The following is a 27,036-nucleotide window of genomic DNA, read 5'->3' on the forward strand; positions in this document are numbered from 1 at the left end:
ACCCCCCCCACAGATCGTTATAAAAGTCGTCTTTTCTTAATTATGACCAGGATAGCTATGCAGATGATAACACATAATTGGAAAAAATCATGATCGCCTGAATTTTTCTTTTTGGTGGGCAAATTTATGCTCCACATATAGGAATGAGAAAATGAATGCAGATTTGTTAGGACATAGTCATTCATTTAAATTGGTTTGGGGCCCGTTGACATCTTTTGTTGCTTCATTGTAATTGGTATTTGAAATGGTATTATTCACATCCAGAGTGGCTTGGAGGAGGGTGGGATTACATTATTATCTTAAATAAGGGAAGTTTTTTTTAAAGTATAAATAGGTATTAATTATGTATTTGTTGTTTATTTAATAGAAGGGTGGGTAGGATAAAGAGACTGTGTATATGCTTTTAAGCTTTATTGTATGCTTGTTAAAATGTGTATTGCATTGTTAAATTTTTTGAAACATAATAAAATATATATAAAAAAAAAGAAATAACAGGGAGCTTTATCTTCTTCCTGACTGACAGGCTAGGAGGATCCAACCTTGGAGGGAGAACAGGGCTTTTGTAAGTGTAAATAGGGTGTAATTATTGTGCAGAAACTGTTCACAGGCAAACATTTCCTATGGGAAACAGTGCAAGGAGAGCAAAATGTGTGTGTAATGAATTTTATTTAGTACTCAAACCTATTATTTACATATTGTTTATATATGTTTCACAGAGATTAGATCTGAGTTCTTAACCCTGCATAATCCTGATAAGCAATGAACACAGGCCAAGTATTAATAAAAAATAAGTCTTATTTACAGACAAGTGCAGTAACCAAAATATAAGCATGAGTGATTTAGGATTATATACCAGTACAGCAATCTAATATGTGCTAAATAAATTCCATTACACACACACACTTTGTTCCCCTTGCACCATTTCCCATAGGAGACAGTTGCCTGTGGCCGATCCCTGCACACAGATTACGCTAATTTTGCTTACATTCCTATGTAGTGCCCATGTGGGGTGGGGGTAGGGGTGTCTATCATTGTCTTTGGCTAACAACCCAGAACCATTGCACTAATCATCATTAACCTCCAAGCTGTGGCATCCTCTTTGCTAAGGGGAAAAATGGTTTAGGATTAACAAGTCACTGACCTGAAGAAGTCAAGAGTGGGACTGGAGAGCCAACTTTAGAGCCTGCTAGGCTGCTTCCACAGATTACTTTTTGGTTGGCAAATTTATGTTTAAAGTTATAGATATGAAAAGATGAATGTGGATATGCTGGGGCATACTAAGAGATTCAAGTTAATTTGGGGCCCATTGACATCTTTTATGGATTCATTATAGTTGTCTTTTCCTTTATTTCTGTTGGTATAATACACACACACCCAGGGGGAGGGAGGGCGGGAGGGGGGTATTTCTTTTGTATGGTTCTATTCCCTTATGAAAATGTTGGTTGAGTGGGGTTTTTTTTAAATGTTGTATGGATTCTGATTGATTATAAGTGCATATATGATTACTGTTATTTGTATAGATATTGTATTGCATTTTTGTTAGCTTTAGAAACTCAGTAAAGATTTAAAAAACAACAACCAATTTGAGGATCTCCAACAGTGCCTAGTAGGAGCAGAAGGAAGGAAGAGAAGTGGTGCCGAGTTATTCTGCTGGAGAAGAATTGCGCCCAGGGTAGAGACATCATCTATATCCTCCAGACTGAAAGAATCTACCAAGATCTTGAGACTGTAAATCTATAAGAGTAATAAGGAAGAAAATTGCACAGGAATAGTTGTTACTCACAAGTGAAAGATTGTTTGCTTAAGGAATAGGAGAGAACATATCGGATTCCTGGATGCAGGCATCATGAAATCCCTTTATTGCCTCAAGTTTCTCTCCATTCCTCTGGGTAGATCACTCTGTTGAACTCGACCATTACAGTCGTGTACACAGATTTTTCAAGACTAACTTAAGCCAAAGTGGTACAACCTGTTCCATTTTAAGAGAGGAATCAGGAGTTATATTCAAGATGCTTTTTCATACCAAAGAAGTCAGGGGAGACAGAAATGTGACCCATTGTAGACTTCAAAATCTTCAATGTTCCCTCCGAAGGGAGAAGTTCAAAACAAATACCCTATCTGCCATTGTCCCAACTAAATTGAAGATTTGGGGGCAGATTCACTTGATTCTCAGGGATACGTACATATGTATATATCCCCATCCATCCCAACAGCAGACAATATAATCAGTCCAGTCAACCCAGTGATCTCAAACACAAACCCTTTGCAGGGCCACATTATGGATTTGTAGGTATTTGGAGGGCCTCAGAAAAAAAAAAATAGTTAATAACAATTTTGCATGAGGTAAAACTCTTTGTAGTTTATAAATCTTTCCTTTTGGCTAAGTCTTAATAATAATATTGTAATTTATAGTAAAGAGACATATGATCAAGATACTGTTTTATTTTATTTTTGTGATTATGATAAACATACTGAGGGCCTCAAAATAGTACCTGGCGGGCCGCATGTGGTCCCGGGCCGCGAGTTTGAGACTCATTATCAATACAAAGTTCAACTGTTTGGTCTTTCATTCGGTGTTTATCAAACGTCTAATGGTAGTGTCAACCCACTTAACCAAGGTCTTATTAGTTTACCAATATCTTGATTTGTTCTTAACAGTCCTATATGTAGGCTAGTTAATCTCATTGAGAGTCAAAGCCTTCTTCAGCCTTTAGGGTTCCTCATAAATTCTGATAATTCCATGTGGCTTCCAACACAGATGTTTTCCTTCACTAGAACATTTTTGGACACTGTCTCAAGTCAAGGCTTGCCTTCTGTAAGACAGGCTACAATCGGAACCTATTTGGAAATGCTGAATACTGTGGCCCGCACAATATAGATAGTATATTTTGCTCTTCTCAAGACGAGGAAGCCACAATGAGACTTAAAATTACAATAGAATGTAGCATTCAAACTTTCTTAGCTGCCATATGGAAACCAAGAAATTCTGATGAGAGCCAAAAAAATCTCTTGCTCAAGGAAATCTGTGCCTCCAAATTGGAGAAGATTTCCATCTGGTATGCTGCAAAAGGCCAAGATCCTTGTACTTGCCCAATCAACACTATCGTACAATATCTATATCCACCTCTCCAGATGCTCTGTTTTAAATTTTGTGTGAGTGCCCTATCATAAAGCGCTCAAGATGATTAGTTACTTTTCTCATTCCCTTCTGTCAAAGGATGTAAATATAAGAAATACCACCAAAGTCTTTTAGCTTATCAAGCAGCTTGGGATAAAGATTTAAATTCCCTGATCTTTAATGCTCGTATCAACAGTTTAGGAAACACTTAAAAACCTATTCTGTTCACTAAATTTTTAAGTAACTGAATATATTCATCTTGAATGCGACCTTAACTTTTGTAACCCACATGGATCTTTACTGTTATGCGGTATAGAAGAAGGCTTTTATGTCAAGTTATGTTATAACTTGATAAACTAGGCTCTATCCAGATTCATGAAGGTCTCCCTTCAGATTAGACCTCCACTTCTGAAACCTTAAATCCTAGATCTGAACCTTATTCTTTCTTCTCTCATGAAATAACCTTTTGAGCTGATGGATCTTAATTGCTAAAGTATCTTATGTAGAAAATACTTTTCTTAAAAGTAGCTGCTTTGGCCAAAATAATCCATGAACTTCAGGCTGTCATCAGTAATGAACCATACAGTCTATTCCATCATGTTAAAGTAGTCTTAAGGACACATCCTGCATTCCTAGCAAAGGTAATCATGTCTTTCAATATCAAAGATGAGATGGTATTGCTTACTTTTTATCTAAAATCTCACAATCATGAACATGAGAAAGTTTGCCATATGCTAGACCTTAAATGAGTTCTCTCTTTTGTAAAGAGTCCATCATGAAATTTGCAGCTATTCCCTTTTGACTTCTACAGATTTTAGTTGTTCAGAGTAAAGCATGCCCTAGCTCAGGGGCAGGCAATTCTGGTCCTCGAGAACTGGAGCCAGGTCAGGTTTTCAGGATCTCCACAATGAATATCTATGAGATGGATTTGCATGCACTGCCTCCTTGAGATGCAAATCTATCTCATGCATATTTATTGTGGATATCCTGAAAACCTGACCTGGCTCCGGCTCTCGAGGACCGGAATTGCCTACCCCTGCCCTAGCTAATTGTGCTAGGATTCTTTGTTAACTAAGTCAAAAATGAAATATGGAGGAAAAATAATCAAAAAAGAAAACATGAAATAAATTATATAACATGCTTTCATAAGATCTCTGTTATTAATGTGAAAAATAATAAATAAAGCTTTAATTCTTCTAATTAGAGGGTTATGCTCAGAGACATGGAGGGAAAAGGGGAACGTGTTTCCCAAAAAACCTCACCATGAACCGATGAGTGGGATTTTTTCCTTTTGCCTTTTTGAACTCTAAAGAGACTGACACCCATAGGAAAGACTTTGTATCTTTTTGAGCCTCCTATTTGGCTTCCTGAAGAAATAATGAAAAGTGGCACGTCGAGGCCAAAGAACATTGTTTAACAGATAAGTTTTTGTTTGATTTATTTGATGCTTTGCACAATAGTATTTTATTGTTGCTTGAGGGCTAAACAATGATTGGGTGGTGAAGTTTTTTGGGGAACACGTTCCCCTTTTTCCTCCATGTCTCTGAGCACAACCCTCTAATTAGTTAAAGCTTTATTTTTTACATTAATAACAAAGATCTTATGAGAGGATTCTTTGTTAAGCAGAAGAATATAACCTTGATCAGAACTAAATAGAGTTAAACTTTGCATTTCTGGAGAACATCTACAAAACCCTATGATGATCATTATATACATTTACTTTGTATTTTCCATCTGGAAATGCTATGTTTATTTGAGCAATACTGAGCATTCTGTTCATATAAACCAGGGGTCTCAAAGTCCCTCCTTGAGGGCCACAATCCAGTTGGGTTTTCAGGATTTCCCCAATGAATATGCATGAGATCTATGTGCATGCACTGCTTTCAATGCATATTCATTGGGGAAATCCTGAAAACCTGACTGGATTCCGGCCCTCAAGAAGGGACTTTGAGATCCCTGATATAAACTGATATGATCTCACATGAACATGTGAGCAGATTGCTACTTGATACTGAGATAGGTCTCCCAAAGATGGAGCAACTTGAGGTTGGGAGTCACCTACTTGCCTGCCTGATTCAGTCCTTTTGGCCAGTGTTCTCTATAAACAGTAGGATTAATCAGACACACAGTTTCACCTATCTCTACAGAGTGGATTCCGAGAGTTAAACTAACTGAGAAGATATTTGTGGGAGGGGTTGATCATACTGACAATTTACACTAGTTCTGAGTTCAAGGAGGCTGTTCCATTTTGGTGCCATCTGTTGCCATCACCCACTTGTGTGCCTAATTAATTCTGCTATCTATGTTGAACACCTGTTACAGATAAGCTATACAGTATATTGGAAATAAGTTGTTGTTTTGCCACTGACAGTTTTTAAAGGTCTAATCTAAAAAGTTTTACGAGAATGAGATTAGATAGTATGATTGAGGTAACTCAAGAAAGCAAGAGACGGGAAAATAATTAGTATGATTGAGTTGAGACATTCAGGGTTTTAAGACGGGTGTGTCTAGTTACCCTGTTAGCAATAAATATCATATGCTGGGAAAATGTAGTAACAGAATTTGTATATCTATATATGTATAGGTACCGTATGTATATATGTATATGTGTATGTATATATATATCTATATCTATATATCTATATATATATATATATCTAAAAGCAAATAATGGAGAGCTTCAATCTGGGTGCATTATATTACATTACATTAGGGAGTTCTATTCCGCGTATACTTTGCAGTTCAAGGCGGATTACAAAAGAGCTAACTGGACATTTCCAGTGAAGTTACAACAGTTTTGGGTTTTTTTGGGTTTTTTTTGTTACAAGGGAGGAGAGGTACCTGGATTAATTCCGGAAGAACTTGCAAATTGGATATTAAATTGACTGTACATTACTGTGTGATATAACAAATAAATTACAAAGAGTACAAATAAGATTACGTTACATTTCAGGGATCTGAATACTTGGTTGGTGTTTTGGGGAGGAAGAGATTATTTAAGTGGAGGTTTTGGGGATAATTTATCTAGGAGGAGGGGTAAGGGTTGGGTTAAGATATCTGGATAAATTTATTGGAAAGTAGGGTTTTGATTTCTTTTCGAAAAGTTTTGAAGTCACCCGTTGCCGTCAACAGGTTGGAGATGGAGTGGTCAAGTTTTGCTGCTTGCGTCGTCAGAAGGTTATCAAACATCTTTTTGCGCTGAGTGCCCTTGAGTGGAGGGAAGGCAAAAGGGTTCGAAGTTCTTCTTTGTCTAGAGGTGAAGGATCTGGTTTAGGCGGTTGTTTAAATAGGGGGGGGGGGGGCGGAGCCGTTTAATGCTTTGAATAATAGACAGTAGAATTTGAATTGAATTCGTGCTTGCATAGGTAGCCAGTGAGAGTCTAGGAAGGCAGTTGTAATATGATCATATTTTCTCAGGGAGTAGATCAGTCTGAGGGCAGTGTTTTATATAGTCTTAAGTTGTTTTATCATGTTGGCAGGACAAGGTAGATAGAGGGAATTGCAATAGTCCAGTAGACCTAAGACTAGGGATTGAACAATTAGCCTGAATTGTGCTGAGTCGAAGAATTTTCTTATTTTACGTAGATTTCTCATAATTAAAAAAGCTTTCTGGGATGTTTTATTGATTTGGGACTGCATTGTGCAGCATCTGTCTATCATTACTCCTAGGAGTTTGAGTTCGGGCATCCCTGGGTTAGAGGAGGAAGTCATCCTCGCATACCACAAAGACAGAAAAAAGCCTTATATTAGAAAGATAGACATATCCCTGACAAATTCTAATACCAGCAGTTACCATCATAGCGTAGTGCACTAAGATAATAGTGGCCCCTGTCGGAACCCTATCTATTCGCAGAACCAATGTCCAGCTATGATTAAAGAAGGCACGAACTAAAGAGCATTGCTTTCAAGCTTTTGAGTTTTCTCCGAATCCCAGGGTATTAAAAGAACTCAGACATGAAATTGCTGACCTGCTGTTACTGATCTGTAACCTGTTGCTAAAATCATCTGTAGTACCTGAAGATTGGAGGGTGGCCAATGTTACGCTGATATTTAAAAAGGGCTACAGGGGAAATCTGGGAAACTACAGACTGGGTAAGCCTGACTTCAGTGCTGGGCAAAATGGTGGAAACAATTATAAAAAATAAAATTGTGGAACACGTAGACAAACATGATTTAATGAGACAGCCTGCATGGGTTTAGCCGAGGGAGATCTTGCCTCACCAATTTGCTTGACTTCTTTGAAGATTTGAATAAACAGGTGGATAAAAGTGAGCAGTTTATGTAGTGTATCTAGATTTTCAGAAAGTGCTTGACAAAGTTCCTCATGAGAGGCTCCTGAGAAAATTAAAGAGTCGTGGGATAGGTGGCAAAGTTCAGTTCTGGATTAGGAATTGTTTATCGGATAGAAAACAGAGGGTAGGGTTAAATGGTCATTCTTCTCAGTGGAGGAGAGTAAACTGTGGAGTGCCACAGGGATTTGTACTAGGACCGATGCTATTTAACTTATTTATAAATGATCTGGAAATTAGAACGACGAGTGAGGTGATTAAATTTGCAGACGACACTAAACTGTTCAAAGTTGTTAAAACGCATGCAGATAGTGAAAAATTTCAAGCAGACAGTAGGAAATTTGAAGACTAGGTGTCCAAATGGCAGATGAAATTGATAATCTTTTGATATTTGAAATTGATAATCTTTTAATCATTATCGAGTTTTCTATTTTTTTTTAATTTTTTTAAAACATCCATTATTACCTTCCTTTTGTTTTTCCCTTACATGTGTTTTCTTCTCTTCTATCAAAAAATTGTAACTACTCCCCCATTTAACCACACATGTCTTGTATGTTTTACCCACACATTATTTTAAAATTAGGTTTACAATCAGTTTGTAAAGTGTGTCAGATTTTAACTAACAACAAATTTGTTTTTATGTCACCTTTAATATTGTACTTGTTTCATTTATTAATACATGTTATTTCATTGTACATCGCCTAGCAATTTATATAGGCGATTCATCAAGAATAAATAAACTTGAAACTTGAATGTGGACAAATGCAAAGTGATATATATTGGGAAGAATAACCCGAATCACAATTACCGGATGCTAGGGTCCACCTTGGGAGTTAATGCCCAAGAAAAGGATCTGGGTGTCATTGTAGACAATACGATGAAACCTTCTGCCCAATGTGCGGCAGCCAAAAAAGCAAACAGGATGATAAGAATTATTTTTTTTTTAAAAGGGATGGTTAACAAGACTAAGAATGTTATAATGCCCCTCCATGGTGCAATATCATCTGGAGTATTGCGTTCAATTCTGATCTCCTTACCTCAAGAAAGATAAGCACTAGAAAAGAGTCAGAGAAAAGCGACCAAGATGATAAAGGGGATGAAACTCCTCTCGTATGAGGAAAGACTGAAAAAGTTAGGGCTCTTCAGCTTGGAAAGAGACTGCTGAGGGGAGATATGATTGAAGTCTATAAAATCCTGAGTGGAGTAGAACAGGTATAAGTGGATCAGTTTTTCACTCTGTCAAAAATTACAAAGACTAGAAGAGGACACTCGATGAAGTTACAGGGAAATACTTTTAAAACCAATAGGAGGAAATATGTTTCCACTCAGAGAATAGTTAAGCTCTGGAACGCATTGCCAGAGGTTGTGGTAAGAGCATATAGTGTAGCTGGTTTTAAGAAAAGTTTGGACAATTTCCTAGAGGAAAAGTCCATAGTTTGTTATTGAGAAATACATGTGGAAAGCCACTGCTTGTCCTGGATCGGTAGCATGGAATGTTGCTACTCTTTGGGGTTCCGGAATCTTTTGTTACTCTTTGGGATTCCAGAATCATACTATTCTTTAGGATTCTGAATGGAATGTTGCTACTCTTTGAGTTTTGGCCAGGTACTAGGGACCTGGATTGGCCACCATGAGAACAGACTACTGGACATGATGGACAATTTGTCTGACTCAGTAAGGCTATTCTTATGTTCTTTTTTTATTTGGTAATTCTTTATTCATTTTCAAACTTACAGTAAGTGTGACAGTAAGTTAAAACATTTTAACATTAAATAAATCACTTAATATTCAGCAATAATATAAATCATATAATCTTATCTCCCTCTTCTTATGTTCTTATGTTTTAAACAAATAAGCAGCAAGTCATCCACCACTGAAGTCGATATCAGCTAAGCATTTTACATTACATTACGGATTTCTATTCCGCCTCTACCTTGCAGTTCAAGGCGGATTACAAAAGATTTGTCTGGACATTTTCCAGTGAAGATACAATTTTTTTTTTTTTTTTTAAACATAGGGGAGATAGCTGGATAGAATCCTATGGGAACTTACGGGATGGATATTAAACTGACAGTGCAGAACTGTGTGAAAAAGACAAATGGAATACAGTTAGAGTGGGTAAGATTACAATCTATTTTAGGGGTTTGTTTAATTGGAAGGTGTTAAGGTGGGTAATTTGGGGGAGAATTATCTGGAGGTAGGTGAATCTTCTGGAGGTAAGAGAGGAGGGGTTAAGATATTTGGATGAATTTTTTGAAAAGCAGGGTTTTGATTTCTTTTCAGAATGTTTTGAAGTTGTCTGATATTGTCATAAGATTGGAGATGGAATGGTTGAGTTTTGCTGCTTGTTTTGCTAGAAGGTTGTCAAACATTTTCTTGCATTGTGTGCCTTTGAGTGGGGGGAAGGCGAAAGGGTTCGAGGTTCTTCTGTGTCTTGAGGTGGAGGTCTGGTTTAAGCGGTTGTTTAGATAGGAGGGGGAAGAGCCGTGTAACGCTTTGAATACTAGGCAGTGGAATTTGAATTGAATTCTTGCTTGTATGGGTAGCCAGTGAGAGTCTAAGAAGGCAGTTGTTAAGTGATCATATTTTCTAATATTTTCATATTTGCTAAATTGAGCAATCCTGATGACAGTAGAGCAAACCTTCCTACAATGCTAGTAGTTAATTGCTATGTTGAGCTATGACTGTGCTCAGAGATCTTTTGGGGCTTTGTCAATTCAGCCTTTCTGGAAATTACTTGTGCTTATTTGGATAACCTGCAAAATGGGCACTCATGTGGAAGATGGTATAATTAAGTTACACTATTTTATTGTTGTTTGAGGGCATATTTTTGAGTAAAAACTACAGGCTTAATTATTAGGATTTGTATACCACTTTTTTTGAAGAAATTCACTCAAGGCAATGCATAGCAATAATAAGTCAAAGATAAGCAATAGACAATTACAGCAGTAAAAATATTCAAACGGTACATAGTATGGCATAGTATGCTACAATGTCAATATAATATGCAGTAGATCATTTTAATAGACAGCAAGTAGAATTGCATCCCATATCAGTACAACTCTTTATTTCACACTTGAAGTACGGTATGTCTATCAGTGTGTCGAGCTTCTCTATAAATCTGTCTTGTCTTCTTCAGTTTTGCTCTGCACAGAAACTTTGCTGGCTTGTTCCCACATGGATTTAAACTTTTCTTTGATCCTAACGTGGATGTTTATAATAGGATCACTGAATTTTGAATTTGACTTGGTCATTAACCAGTTCTTCAGTGCTGTAATTTTGCCTGTCTTGATCACTGATTTCTCTCAAATACAACCCATATTTAATGAAATCCCTGACTGCTGGAAGTTCAGCTACAGCTAATTCTCTCACTTTTCCCACCAAATGATATAAATGAGTCTAAACTTGCAGACTTTTTTTCTTTTGGTCATTTTCAATATTAGATTATCACTATGATGGTGCTGTGTTGAAAATCTTGAATGAGAAAATGAAACTAATTTAATGTCGATATGGATAAATGAGGCACAAAGGCATTAATATGCGATGCGAACACATAAAAACTATTATCAGAGTACTTAAACATAGTTCAGTAATTTGTGTATTTTTACATAATTTCCTAGAAATTCCAAATAGCTTAAAATTTTGTGTAATATGTTGTTTATCTATTTGTTGATTTTCCTTATAAAATTGTACCATTTTTTTCTCTAGTGCTTTTAAAATTGACATCTCCAAAATTGACATACCCTAATGTTAGGAAATCACTGGCCTAGAAGATTGAAAGCTGTCTAGGACCCTAGTAGCTGCTAATAGTAGAAGAATGTGGACTCGCTGGGAGCAATGGGGAAGCATATGGTGACTCTGGATACTTTATGGATGGCTATATCAAGGGGATGGATTGTGTCTTACAGACATATGTAGGATGCAAGGCAAATTTGTCACTTTTAAGCTAGGAGACTTTCAGACTGTGTTTTCTAGCTTATTCAGTAGGTGATTAAGCTACAGGCATGTAACTTAGCACTTTTTAAAGATAAGTCAGTTGTACTCATAAAATCTGGTACTAGCTGTGACAATATGTATTTGTTGTATCCCCTGCCAGACCACCCCTTGGGTACCAATCTGACTAATTTATCACGTAATCAATCTTGACATGTAGGTTCTGTCAGATAGGCACATAACCACTATTGGATCCTTTGTTCTCTAATAAATTATACACCTCCTTAAGAATTCAGCATGAAGGACGTTGAATTGTTACGGCTTTATTGACTGTTCACACAGAAATTAAGCAGTTAACTTTAATGGTATGACAATTTTGTATTTGTTGCCAAAGCAATTCATAAAGACGGACATTTCAGAAAACCTGTTTTTTCCATTTGGATGTGCATAAACCAGCATTTAGATGTGTGTATTTAATGCATGAATACATCCCGGTTTTTAGAAAAAGCTGCGATACACATGCCCAAAGTTATAATGCATGCATTATTAAAGAGGGTGGGGTTTGAAATGGACCAAAAGATAAACCTGTGTTCTGCATTTCAGAATACATGTTTGTGCTGCAATGTCGGGATTCATAGTTGCTGTTGGTGGTGATTAGGTGCTTGTTGCTGGCTCTGCTCCACAGGAGAGATTTGGGGAGGTTGCCGTCTTGGTCTGTGTTTGTCTCCTGAATTCAAATGTGCCTGAACATTTAATTGGCAGCATGTAGACTTTAATTGGCAGCATATAGACCTCTATAGTGGCAAATACACATCTAGGTTCTGAAATATCTGCGTACACTTTATATGTGCCCCCAAATAGATGTGTAGTTGTGGTTCTTCTAATGGTGTTGTATTCAGATGTAAAATAAATATTCTTGCTGCCTGCCTATAACTGATACATTTATGCTTATTCTTGTATGTATTTTACAAAAGATTCTACATCTTCAGATACTTTTATAAAATAATTCTGGAATTATACATGTCCTGACATGGATGTCTCAATTCTTATTGTTCTATCTAAAATGAGCCTTCACATGATATAGTAACAATGACTTAAAATTTCCAAACACCATCTTTTGGTAGGATTGAGTTATTACCTTTTTGATGAAATTCATTCATGGTGGCTATAGCATGGCTTGATAGTGAGCTACTATGGTAGAAGTAACACCTTAACTATGGTGCTGGTCTGGAGTTCCTTGGCAGTGAGAGGGGCTTCAATCTTCCCATTCCCATGGAATTTTCTGAACACCTCACAGACACCATTAGAGTTCAATGGTCAACGTTGGTTGTAGAGGTGTGTGGTAACTTCTTCTCCCTCCCCTAAGTTGATGCCTTACCATACATATTGATCTGGTGACAAGAAGATGACACCATGGAAACACATCCAGTTGTGTTGTCTGCTTCCTAGGACTAACTGCTGCTGTGAACAGTATGGTTTAAATCAGGGCTGCCCAAGTCCAGTCCTCGAGATCTACTGGCAGGCCAGGTTTTCAGGATATCCACAATGAACATGCATGATAGAGATTTGCATACCAAGAAGGCAGTGCAGGCAAATCTCTCTCGTGCATATTCATTGTGGATATCCTGAAAACCTGGCCTGCCAGTAGATTTCGAGGACTGGACTTGGGCAGCCCTGGTTTAAATCAATATTGGGTCTCGGGTAGCAGAAGATGATGATGCAGATGAGAATACAGCTTCTTCTTTCTTTCTCTGATTTTTTGTGTTTTTTTTATGTTTGTTTATTGAAATTTTCAATATATTATAAGAAACTAACATTCTTGCTAAGGAAATACAGCAGGAATAAATGTTCTTAATAATAACTGCCGTTACTCCCCTTTATTTTTTGTGGTCTAAGGAAGCGAGAATTTTATTTTCATATCTGTTTATAAAATGTGATGTTTTAACATTTATTCCTCCTTCTCTGTTGTTGACCAGGGAGGAAGATGCGAAGGGGGATTGTAAAGAGGGGTTGAAGCAGAGTTGTTTAAACAGAGGTATGGGGAGGAAGTAGATGAACTTGAGTGATATAGAGGACATAAGGGTCTTATATAGAGGGGCTGGGAGAAGAAGGGCTAGTGGATGGAGCTGTGTGAAAGAAGGTGAAGGGGTGTTTGTGTGGTTAACTGGAATGCATATAATTCAATAAGAATGAAATAAATTGTACACAAAAGGTTGGAAAATCTGTATTTTTATTATGCAAAATGAGTTTGTGTTATTTAATATACAAAATCATTTAAGTTTTTGCAAACATATTGAATAATTTTCATGTGGTTTTAGGAACTTTTTTGCAAAATTTCTATGCCACAGAATTTACTCCTGAGATGCTGCAGGAAATTTCTGTTTGTGATTGAATTGCATTCCTGGGTTAAAATATTTTTATAGCTAACATTTTGGTTTCACAGCACCTGGCCCATGTGTCTTGCTTGCACAATGTCTCATTAAAAAACCCCCCAAAATATATATATACATATTTTTGTTTTATCTTCGTAGTTCTGAAAAGTTCAGGTTGCTGACTGGAGGGAGTCTGCAGATTAATGATATCAAAGATGATGATTCTGGAACATATAGATGTATCGCAGAGAATGGAAATGAGACCATTGAGGTTCAAACTGATCTTACAGTACAAGGTATGTTTTAGGATTATTAGGTTCTAATATCACTAGATAAAAGGAGAGAATATTAACTACATAATATGTATGTTATACAATCTTCAAGTAATGATGGAGGCAGAAATAAAGGAAGCAGTAGATGACAGAGGGGATTTGGTGAGCTATTCCTTGAGGTATACCATGATCTGGTAAAGGTTTAATAGAGCAGGGCACCAGACTTAGATGGAAAGCTTATAAATTATCATAAGAACTATGTCTTAAAAATGTTTACTTGATGTTATGAAAGTGAACTACATTTATTTAAATTAGAAGACTAAAAACACATATGGGTGTGTGTTTCTTGACAAGACATACTCAAAATTTGAACTGCATGCTGGACATCAATGTATATATTTGAAAGTGCCAAGACAGTAATGGAATGATGAAAGTAGATAAATGCATGGTGTCTTAGTCCTCTCTTGAAATGCTTTATTTATTTGTTCAATTTTCTATACCGTTCTCCCAGGAGAGCTCAGAATGGTTTACATGAGTTTATTCAGGTACTCATACATTTTTCCCTATCTGTCCTGGTGGGCTCACAATCTGTCTGATGTACCTGGGGCAATGGGGGTATTAAGTGATTTGCCCAGGTTTACAAGGAGCAGCATGGGTTTGAACCCACAAACCCAGGGTGCTGAGGCCGTAGCCAGAAATTACTTTGGAAGGAGGTTACTTAGCGGCAAGCAGGCTCCGGTCAGAGCAGCCCTGCGTGCAGGAAGCATCTAATAGGCTGGTAGGCTCACCCTAGGAGATGTGAAGGGGCTGACTCAGCAAGGAGAGTCGCAGGTTTGTTGTTATTTGAAAAATTAACTTAGTACTGTCACTGCTGCAAGCAAAAAGTTAGTTTAGTGAGACATAGGCAGTTGAAAACATAGTTGATGTCATATTTTAGGATAAAAACTAAGAAGTAAGAATGTAAAAGACTAGAAGTAGAACTGAAGTATGGCTGTTGGGAAGGACACTGATGAACTATCAAGTTCACATCTTCCAACCAATAGGGATGTTCTTCGATTGATGATGTACTTGCACAGAACATAAGAATTGCTGCTGCTGGGTCAGACCAGTGGTCCATTGTGCCCGGCAGTCCTCTCCCGCGGCGGCGATTAGGTCAAAGACCAGTGCCCTAATTGAATCTAGCCATACCTGCGTACGTTCTGGTTCAGCAGGAACTTGTCTTGAATCCCTGGAGGGTGTTTTCCCCTATAACAGCCTCCGGAAGAGCGTTCCATATTTCTACCACTCTCTAGGTGAAGAAGAACTTCCTTACATTTGTACCGAAATTATCCCCTTTTAACTTTAGAGAGTGCCCTCTCGTTCTCTCTACCTTGGAGAGAGTAAACAACCTGTCTTTATCTACTAAGTCTATTCCCTTCATTATCTTGAATGTTTCGATCATGTCCCCTCTGTCTCCTCTTTTCAAGGGAGAAGAGACCCAGTTTGTCTAATCTCTCATTTGGCAACTGCTGACAAAAGGCTGCTTTGAAAGAGGCAGCTCATCTGGCCATCTCACCTTTAGCTTCCACAATCCACAAGTTTGGTAAAACATCTTGACTGCCCTCCTAAGTCATTCGGTCTCATTGGACTGACATGATGTATAACAGAGACCTTATGTCTTCTTTGGTGTTCTTGACACAAATGGACAAGAAAAGGTTCAACAATTTCTGGTTAAAGATCCTGCAACTGGAGCCAAACTACCAGTATTTGAAGCAGTTGAAAGAGCAATTGCCTTAATGCAACAGTATAATTTAAGTCTCAAAAAGAATGAGGAGCAGGAGCAACTCCTCCTTTGCCTTGTTGCTCACACAGAAAGATGTAGCCACACTGATAAATACAGACTTGAATATAGGACTAACTGTTCAGCATTCGCACATAGAAAACATTTTGTATTTACTGTGGAATAATGACTCTAGCTCTAGCTACTGAACGTTGAACAATGCATAATAAATCATTAGGCCAACAATCCTATTTGCAACTGTAAGTAACACAGTATGTATTTTAACTTCGTTCCATGTGCATTTGCTCACAATTCAGGTTTAGATGGAAAAATAATATAAATTCTTTACTTGCATTTCATTTATTAAATTAAAAATTGTTGAGCAACTTCTACTTGTTCACCAAAAAGGCTTATAATTTGGTATAATTAACAGTAGTCAGACATAGAACAAAAATAGACTTGTGGAGTTCATGTCCCATGAACTTTATTTTTTTGAACCACCCTAATGCAATTATTTTAAGAGTATATTTATACACTCATAAGTGGCAGTATTCTGCACATTTACATGCTCAAATTGCATGTAAATATAGGTACCGTGTTTTTCGCTCTATTAGACGCACCTGACCATAAGGTGCACCTACATTTAGAGGAGGAAAATTCAAGAAAAAAATTTTGAACCAATTTGTGTACCCTGTCCCATTGCCCTGCCCTGTACCCTGCCCCTCCTCTGGTGGTCTAGTGGTAGGCAGGGACAGGACACAGAGCAGGTCTAGTGGCGGGCTGGGACAGGGCACAGGTTAAGCAGGCCTAGTGGCAGGCAGACAGGGCCCTCCACCCCGAGGCAAGCAAGCAGATAGGCCACCTGTACCTTTTAAAAAAATCCTGCCGTCCAGCACTGTATTATATCAAATCATTCAACTGACCCACATTGGTAACAAAATTCATAGAGAGTGATCAAAATAAAGTTTATAAAAATACTCAGAGATGTGGAACTCTGTAAGGAAGGCTTGAATACCTCCCTTGGGTGAAGAGTTCACCTTCCAGTCATTGTTGTTTTATAAAAACTTTGATCACTAACTCCACAGAATATTGCTTGATTCAGTCTCAAAAAACTTTCATAATAAAGATTTTTAACGTATTTGAGAGTCACTGTGTGTTGTACTATGTGCTGAAATAACACTTAGCTTAAGCAGGACTTGGGGGTCCCTTCCTTACAGAGTTCCACATCTCTGAGTATTTTTATAAACTTTATTTTGATCACTCTCCATGAATTTTGTTACCAATGTGGTTCAGTTGAATGATTTGAAATCATAGCCTATTTCTGACCTCAGGTCTGTAATTATTATCCCTGAATCTTACAGCAAATTTATATTTGTCCAGCACTGTATGGCAGGAGCTTTCAGCGCTCCCAGCTGACTCCCAAACTCTTGCGGGTCCAGCATGCAGACTGCCACTGAAAGGTGCTGGAATTGGGTTCTGTTATATATAGAAACATAACAAAAGTATGAAGATAATAATTTTTCTTTCAATTCTTCAAATTACTAAGAATTATAAAATAGAAGTCTTTATACATGCTTCCAGGTAATAAAGGATAATTGTTCTAGGTTCATTGTCCTCTCAATGTTTAGGAGTCTTGTTTTTTTTTTTAAGCAACTACAACTAACAACGTTTGAAACTGAAAGTTGTTAGCGCTGGCCACGCTGGATCTCAATTTGACACAGCCGCCCCTACCCCCCCCCCCAACAGGACGATCAGAGTAGGTCAGTTGGAGTTCACAAATATGTAATGAACATTTCCAATTGCCCCCTCCTTCCACCCCACTCACACTCTTGTCGAAGTTGAGCTTCAGCTGGCCGGCCACAAGCATGTGCTCTGCATTGTCGATCAGGCAGCAGTTCTGGCCAAAGAAGGGCACAGAGGGGGCTGGCGGGGCTATAGCAGTGGTGGCTGTGGCAACGGCAGCAGCAGCGATGGAGGCGGCAGCGGGCGGCCCGTCCCAGCTGCCCTCTTCCGTGCTGAATCCGTTCATGTCTCGCCTCCTGCCGCCTCCCAGCCTTGCCAAGGAGGTCGGGACCGCTCTCTCTCAAATAGGGGGGGCACCCCACGTGCTCGGTTTGCTCTCCAAGCTCGCTCAGGTAGTTCAGCTCCCGCAAAGGGAAGGGCAGGAGTGCTGAAAGCTCCTGCCATACAGCGCTGGATGGTAGGATTTTTTTAAAAGGTATGGGGGGGGGAAGTGCGTGTTATGGAGGGAAAAATACGGTATTTAATCATAGAATTGCAATTCTGGTTGTCCCATTTAAAAAAAGGTATAGTACAACTATAAAAAGTTCTGTGAATGAGGACAAAATTGATAACGAGGATAGACATGTCCCTTATGAAGATAGACTAAACAGGTTAGGTGCTTCAGCTGGTGTACTTTCACCTGGTAGAAGTGCAAGCGTCGACTCAGCACTAGAGAATGACACGGAGACAAATTTTTGCCCGTCCCTGCGGGAACTCATTGTCCCGGCGAGTTCTTTTCCTATCCCTGCCCCGTTCCTTCAAGCTCTGTCCTCATCTACACAAGCCTCAAACTCTTTTAAAATCAAAAGTGTTCGAGATTTTTGCTGTTAAGGCTGTGCTTACAGGAATGGCACGGCGACGGCAACAAAACTTGTGCGGGGACGGGGAAAAATGTGTCTCTGTGTCATTCTCTATACAGCACATGTTCATTTGTCCACTGCTGATATACCTACTGTACACCAGTGCGCATACTTTCAGCCGCTGAGGAAAGGAGCATTCTTTGGTCAAGGGAGTACTATTGTGCAGTCTTTCCTCTTGTGTTTGATGGTATATATTTGGAAATCACGCATATTAAATAATGCTTAGAAGCTGTGTGTGTTGATAGTGAAATATGTTGTACCCAGTGTCTATCAGGAATAGTTTTTCCTAGAAAACAACCTGTGCTCCATTGTGTCTCTATTGCTCTTTGTAGAGGGAGCAATATTGCATATATTAAATTATTGATAGATGCAGAAAACCATTACCATCTCATTTCAATACATATTAGGGTAACACAAAGCATTGTGTATTCTAATTATTTCCATTAGTCTACATATTAATATCATTTATCTGTTACTGCATTTTTTTTCTGCCATCATACTTGATTTTACCACCTTCCAAATGTTATTTGCCCTTTAAACATTCACAGTCGCACAACTCCTTAAGCTTTTGATGCAGACTGATTTTCATTTGTCAGCAGTTCCTATCCTGGCCTGCAGGGGCGTCACATTCTGAAACCTGTTTAAGAAATTCCTTCATACAGGAAGGAGTGCCAAAGCTGTTTGCTTTTTAACCCTTCATATTTTTGCTAGTTTTAGGCTACCCTAAAGAAGTGGCTAAATGTTTTTACATCAAACAGTATTTTTTTTTTTCTTTTTAGTTCTTTGCTTTTTTTTTTTTTTTATTAAGCACATTAAAATTAAATTTAAAAAAAACTCCAGATTAAAGGGCAAGGAATGGGAAATGAAGCATAATTACACTGGTTTTCTTTTGCATATAGGGATTAGATCTACTAACCTGTATTAATAATTATAGCACTTCAGGGCATATTATTGCTACTTAACATGCATTAGTAATAGACACAATTGGAAATAATTGGAGCTATTGCACTAATGCAGGATAGTAAACCCAGTTCATAGATTTTCATTGAATGGGAGCAATGAATAATCAGTGCAGGTCATTGACAGCTGCTCTCTTTACACAGTCTCTTTATCTAAATTTCCAAATAAAAAGAGAGTTTATGGGATTACTGTGTATGTATGTGTCCCCACATGTCGGGGATGCTGGCAAGATGTGCGTTTTATTGATGCATATGTATGTTTTTAGAATAGATGAGGAAGAAGTTTGATTAATTTTTAAGTATTTTTCATTTAAGCAGTTAAGTTATTTATAAATGTGAAACTCAATAGTTACTTGGTAAAATCTCTCACTATACAGTTATTTGCCTAGTCTGTCTGACATGACATTTCCAGGTGTACTCTACTTGATACATTGTTGACCTCTGTTAGATAGATTTGCATAATTGCTCAGTTTCAGCATACATTTGCATTGTGGATGCTTTTTTTTCCTAGAAGAATTGATGTTTTTTGTGAATAAAAAATCATTTTCTGCATAAAAGCATGATAGGTTGTATCTGTTTTTCCCTTTTCATACTAGAAAATGTTTTAATCCTTGGAAGTGTAGGTGCAATTATAAAACAGAAAATCATTTAGTAACATTCTGGACTCATGTTCTAGGAATATAAAAGCATCTAATGTGTTCTGGAGATTCTACAATTGCTGCCTTAGAAGAAGAATAATGCCAGTATGGGATTTATATATAATTTATTAGATAATAACAATTCTTAGAAATACGGCAAACAGGTTACAAAAATGGTTACAAAAATATACTAATGATTAAACAAAAATATATGTAGATATATAACTAGTAACACTGAAAATATACAGTATATAAAGTAATACTACAAAATGTATATGTTACACTAGAGAAATTTCCTAAGAAGATATCACAAAGCAGCAACTATATTAAGCTAATTTATAAGTGTCCCAGAATAACCAACCCTTAGCAAGCAAGACCTCACTAACTATCCTCTGGAACTCTACAAGTTATCTTATTCTCACCGTTTAGATCAGCGTCTGATGGTGATGAAATGATTTCTCTTCAGAGCTAAAAGCTTTATAGCAAGCCCCCTTAGTTCTGGTCCAAGTAAGGTCCAAGTCCTTGAACTGCCCCTGCAGTTGGATTCCCAGTTCAATAACAGCAAGTAAATAATGAACAGCAGAATTCTTCCTGGTGCTGGTCTTAGCACATAAGGTAGGCCATATGCATCACAGACAATTTAGTCCTCCTCTTCCCAGAAATGTGCAAGCCAACCTGGGAATCTTCCAGAAAAAGTCTTTTTTGGTGTATGTTAAATAAATAAATAGTGATTTTAACTGTTACTATCCTTTAGGAAGAAAGTGGTTTCCACTTTTCATTTAAAGTAAACCATTCTATTTCTGCCTGTTTTCAAGGAAGAGAGAAACATACAAGAGCCTGCAGTCTTGTACAAGTTGTATATGGGCCGAGTGAAGGATAAGCTTATGAGACATTCAAATTCACTTTTATTCTTGACATATCACCTATCTTCAGACCAGATAAGCAGTTTACAATAGCAAATAAAAAAGATAAATAAAAGGAAAATAAAACAAAGAGGAGGAGGAAAGGGGGGTTAATAATGTAAGTAGCTAAATGAAAAATGGAGAATCAAGGAGGATATCTGCTGTGTGTTCATTTCACACTCCAGACTCGGATCATTCTACGTCTAATGGCAGTATATTTGATTGTTTTTTCAGATGTCTTGAATTTCACAAATTAAGGTTCCAGATACAAATTTAGTGGTCAGGTATTCCACAGGGAGGGAGTGACCACACTAAACATACCTGCCGATAGGACAGGGCAAGCAATAAATGCTGATGAGCAAAATTTAAGGTCTTGTTAGATATATAAGGGGGTCAAATAGTGGATGAAATAAAGAAAACAGTTTGGTTGGTTGTTGGGAGGAGCCCATAAAGCAGAACCAGCATCTAAATGCACTGTAGCTGGATTAAAGAAACAGTTTTGTCCTCTTGTGGGCATCCAGTACCTTACAGTTTTAAAGGCTAAATTTGCTAGAGGTCAGGCCTCCAGCTCATGAAATTTGTAATGTGCCAGCATGGTCTGTGCATGTTTGCCATTACACACTGGATTTGCAGGCTAGAGATTGTGCTGTCCTTGGGGCCAAGGTTTTGAAGGCAGGCGTTGCAAACTCTCACTCTATATAATTTACTGCTTTGGCATGTCCCAAGTAACTGGAGACTAATCTGGTGGAATATTAAAGTTAAATCAGGTCTTGTTAATTTTCTTTTCTTGAGTCTCTTCAGACCAGTACAGAACCAACCCCTTGGTTAATGTTCTGTAGTTAGTATATAGATGTGATAAGCATTTTTTTGTATTTTATTGCTGATGCTACATATTACTTGGTGGTAATAGAGTTCATGGTTCGCACTTGCCTATTGAAAATCTTTTTTTTGGGGTGTGGCAAGTGATCTTTTTGTCTTTTTTATTTGCTCACTGCTTTGTTGTTCAAATACTGGCTGACCAAACTACTGCACAGTTTCTAAAGCCATAACATCACAATTCATTTGTTTTAGTCTCCTGTAAGGGTGGGATGGCACAAACACATACATGTGGATTAATCTAGAAGAACTCAAGGAAAGAAAATTATCAGGTTAGACTATGATTTGAATTCTTGGGATGTTTCATTCACCTTAACAAACATGTTAAAACTAGAATGAGAAGATTACAGTTAGCTTCATTTAAATATTTTTCAGTTACAAACAATGCATATAGAAGTACTACATATATAAATTGGATTTTGGAAATATTTCTGCTTTCACCTGAAAAATATACGATAATACATAACTTCTAAAAATTGCAAAGTGTTGCTAAACTTAATCCTCATGTATCTTAAAATATGTAATTTGAAAGAATATTGTTGTGCTCTGGAAAGAAATTTAGAGCCCACATTACACTCTCAAAGAAAGCAGCCACTCATTTCAACTGTATGTATATTGTGGAAATCAATATCCACATAGAAAGTTTAGCCTGATTAAGAATTTATGCTTGCTTTTGTAATTATATTTTAATAGCAATGTCATTAATGATCTATATTCTCTTTTAAATCTCTTGAAACAGAATTTTACTTTCATTCTTAATGTTGCTTTCTTTGAACTGTAAATCTTATAGGCAAGTATAATAATAATAATAATAATTACAAACCCACTGCAAGAGATTTTGTTTAGTTGGGAGACCTGTTAAATGAAAACCCCCCTCTATTTTAGCTAGATTAGTGTGGCATATACTCCTGAAATTATTTTTATTTCAATAAATTATTTTTACTTACAATAAAGTTATGGTATGTATTTAAGAACATAAGAACATAAGAAATGCCTCTGCTGGGTCAGACCCGAGGTCCATCGTACCCAGCAGTCCGCTCACGCGGCGGCCCAACAGGTCCAGGACCTGTGCAGTAATCTTCTATCTATACCCCTCTATCCCCATTTCCAGTAGGAATTTGTCCAATCCTTTCTTGAACCCCAGTACCGTACTCTGCCTTATAACGTCCTCTGGAAGCGCATTCCAGGTGTCCACCACACGTTGGGTAAAGAAGAACTTCCTAGCATTTGTTTTGAATCTGTCCCCTTTCAACTTTTCCGAATGCCCTCTTGTTCTCTTATTTTTCGAAAGTTCGAAGAATCTGTCTCTCTCTACTCTCTCTATGCCCTTCATGATCTTGTAAGTCTCTATCATATCCCCTCTAAGTCTCCTCTTCTCCAGGGAAAAGAGACCCAGCTTCTCCAATCTCTCAGAATATGACAGGTTTTCCATACCTATTATCAGACGTGTTGCTCTCCTTTGAACCCTCTCGACTAACGGTTCATCTTTAAAACTGTGAAAGCATTGATTTTATTAGTTTGATCTAACAAGCTTACATTTTTAATCTTTTAAAACAGCAATCTCTGAGATATGTATTATTATTATTATTATATTCATGTATACTTAAACACACAAGACGGTGTTTCACAAATCATCAGTGTTGTAAATCAGCAGAGTTGTTTAAAGTATTTGGTCAAAGTACTTAAATAAAAGTGGCCTAATGGTTAATGCTACTGCCTCAGCACCCCGAGGTTGTAAGTTTGATCCCAGCCTGCTCCTTGTGACTCTGGGAAAGTCACTTAATCCCTCCATTTCCCCAGGTACCACAATTAGATTGTGAGCCTGTCGGGACAGATAGGAAAAATACTTGAGTACTTGATTACTATTCAATATTGGGTTAATCTCTTCATGAAAAGGCAGTTAATAGATCCAAATAATATAAATAATAAAAGTAAAAGTACAGTTTCAAGTTTATTTAAAAATTTTATATACCGCCCAATTGGCCTTCTAGGCGGTGAACATTGTCTTAAAAACATATATGAAATAACAATGCATCCTTTGAAACAATAATCGTTATTAAAACATTTAAAAACAAACAAACAAAAAAGGGTAGAACTACAATTTATCAAGTAAAAAGAGAGAACATAGAGGGAAAAAAAAACAAAAGGGAGGGTGTCTAAAAGTAGAATAAAACCATGTAACCCTAAAAAGGGCATTTATGTCTCAAAAGCATCAAGAAAAAGAAATGTTTTTAAATTCATCTTAAAATGGTGAAGAGTTGATTCTTCCCGTAAGTGGACTGGAATATTATTCCAAAGAGATGGAGTGCTGACAGAGAAAATAGTAGATCTCGTTGTGTTGATAAACTTCAGAGACGGGACAGATAAAAGATTTTTAGAAGATCTTAAAGTCTTAGAAGAACTATAGGGAATAAGAAGATTATTAATAAATTTGGGTAAATTTGCCCAATAATACTTTTTGAGTAAAAGTATCATAACTACAATGAATGCAACTATCAATACAGTATTTTTATCCCAACAGTTTTATTGCTCTACAATTCAATCCATTTTGCTTTTCATAAAACTAAATTTTGAACATGACTGTTACTCATGCAAGTGTGCTTCTGAGTCATTATTAAATTAGTACAGCTAAAAAAAAGTCTTCAACTGCACTAGCAGAAAGTGGATTGCTCTGAGTAAAATATTCCTTCAACTTGATTGTAATATTACGGATGTCTTTTGACTGTGTCTGCAGATATTGATCAAGGAAATCTCTGAAACACTTCTGTATAGTGAAAAATAGTTTTATCATCATCACTGTCAATTATCATCTACATTACAGATTTCATAAAGTTGGAATCCTTGTTGTTCTAACAATTTTTCATTTGATGGCAAACTGTTTGAATATCTTTGAGAACTGATGCAAGAGCATCAAATGTGTGGGAAACTTTGTCTTGAGGCCAGACAAGCAGGCTTGCTCTCTAAAGGCTATCAATCCAGCCACTAGTGGGAAAGCAGCAGATGAGTTTCCACCAGCACATACACTAAAGGTGCAATGGGAGATGTAGGAAGCAAACCAGGAGAGGACATATTCAAAGAATCCAGTGGAGGACAGCATATCAAGAAGTAAGCAGTGATTAACAGTATAAAAGGAAATGGATAGGTCAAGAAGGATGAGAATCGAATAAAAGCCCTTAGATCTGGCCAGCAATAGGTCTTTGCAAACTTTAGTAAAGGCAGTCTCTGGAGTGTAGGGGGCACAAGCCAGATAGTAGAGGATCAAGAGTCTGTCAATGAGAGGCAGCGACAGAGAATAGCATGCTCATGTAGCTTGGATAGGAATGAAAGAAGGGAGATAGGGTGATGATTGGAGGAGCAGGTGGGATCCAGTGAGGGTTTTTTGAGGAGCAGCTTAACTATTGCATGTTTAAAAGCATCAGGTACAGTTGCAGTGGAAATGGATAGGTTGAAGATATCAAACTCCTACTTTATAAAAGTCTCCGACTAATTACCCATCAAATAATAGATGGACTATGCTTAAGAGTATTCTTCCTTCTGAGTATTAATGTTATGAAGTCATCATTCAACAACCATTTTGATATATCCTTTGGTATTGGAGAAGGGATGCCTCAAGTGCCTGCAGCTATTAATGACTTTAGAACTAGTCTTGTCAATATAGCCTTAATGCAAGCTATCATTGGTCCCTTTAAATTCTCCTTCCTTATTAATTTATGTTATGTACTCTACTTATAAATACCAAATTTCCAATGTATTAATGTTAGCAGACAGTGTTAAAACAATATATATATGCACTTTTGATTTAACTTTTGCACTTAGCTTTGTTTTCTTGACTGCAATTATGGGTGGCTGATGGTATAAGCTTTCTAGTTGAAAATTAGACAAAAGCCTTAAAGTGCTCAAATGTTAGCTTGAAAGTGCTTGAGTGCTCTTTAAAGTGCTCAAGGTTGAAGATATGACAGATAGCAGGGATAACAGCATGTGAGATGGGGTCAAGTAGAGAGGTGGGAATAGGTTCAGAGGGGCTGAGGACAGAAGTTGTGCGGTTTTTTCCTCTGATTTCAGAGAAAAAAAAAAATGTTGGCGAGATTTGAAGAAGGTGGGATCAGACAAAGGAAAGTGGGTCAAGAAGTGGAGGATGTGTGGGCACTTCCTGAGTTTGAGTGAAGGAAGAAGGAATGGTGGGAGTCAGAAGAGTAGATGGTGGAAATTGTAGAAATATGTGACTTTGCAGTGAATTCAAGGGCAATCTTGTGAGCCTTGTCATGGAAGTATTCAGCCATTGTCTGGGGAACTAGAAAGGGAGGGGTCAGAGGAGGGGTGCTTTGAGGAGAGAGTTCAGTGCCGCAAAGATACTGGGGAAAAGGCAACCAAAATATTGTGGTTTCACTTTAAAAGTAAAATGAGATGACTCAATCAAAGTATTTGTACCAACAGAAGAAAAGAATGGGGGGTGGGGGAAGGATAGAGACATTTAAGTACTTGACAGACACAGTATAAATAATGCTCAAAAAGCAAACCGTTTTTCTAATACGAGAAGCTCTAGATCTAGGGTTTACAGTATGCAGCTTCAAGGGGATAGACTTGGAAGCAACATCAGAAAATATTTTTTCATGTATAGATCTCCCTCCTTATTCGCTGTGATAGGGGATTAACGGAACTGCAAATTCCAAAAAACCGCAAATAACTTTTTCATATGTTATTCGCTGTTTTCTATTAAAAAAAAAACCATCGTGAATGTGGTAAAACCGCAAGTAACATGGTGGTAGACCTGGCCTGTTCCTCAAGGAGAGGCAAAACACGGTGAAGAAAGTGCTAGGAATCAGCGATTTTTCTCCGTAAACACTTGGCATCAGCGATTTCTCTATGCAAGCTAATGTAATTTGGGGGAGGAACCAGCAAGCTAAGAACCGTGAATAATCGAAACCGTGAATGCTGAAACTGTGGTGGTTTATAATGTTTATTGGAAGCTTCTATACCGTTACTAATGACTGGGGAATCAATTTGGAGCGGTATGCATGAGCTTCGGTAACGGTGTTACAATATATGAGCTAAATATTTGTGTGTCTTACCTGTTTTTACCATCTGTATACATATACTATAATTATTGTTTCTGTATTGTCAAATACTTGTCTTTCTTTGTATTATTTGTGGGTTCACCCTTTCATGTTCCAAGTTGGGGGGTAGCCTGCTGTTTTCTCCATGTTGTTATTCCCCCTAAATATATGGGGATTTGTGTGTGTGCATTTGTTTAAAGTAGACATATTGCTGCTGAGCAG

The 27,036-nt window shown here is 37.5% G+C and overlaps 1 protein-coding gene across 11 annotated transcripts in view; it reads left to right on the plus strand.

Moving 5' to 3' along the window:
• Positions 1-27,036, plus strand: part of NEO1 (neogenin 1) — a 360,380-nt gene that overhangs the window by 168,398 nt on the left and 164,946 nt on the right. For all 11 annotated transcript variants that reach the window (XM_033919940.1, XM_033919941.1, XM_033919937.1 and 8 more), the window contains exon 5: positions 13,872-14,008. In XM_033919940.1, coding sequence (XP_033775831.1) covers positions 13,872-14,008 — 137 coding nt within the window. The remainder of the gene's footprint in view (positions 1-13,871; positions 14,009-27,036) is intronic.

Source organism: Geotrypetes seraphini, chromosome 14 (assembly GCF_902459505.1).
Source record: "Geotrypetes seraphini chromosome 14, aGeoSer1.1, whole genome shotgun sequence".
NCBI classification, from domain to species: domain Eukaryota; kingdom Metazoa; phylum Chordata; class Amphibia; order Gymnophiona; family Dermophiidae; genus Geotrypetes; species Geotrypetes seraphini.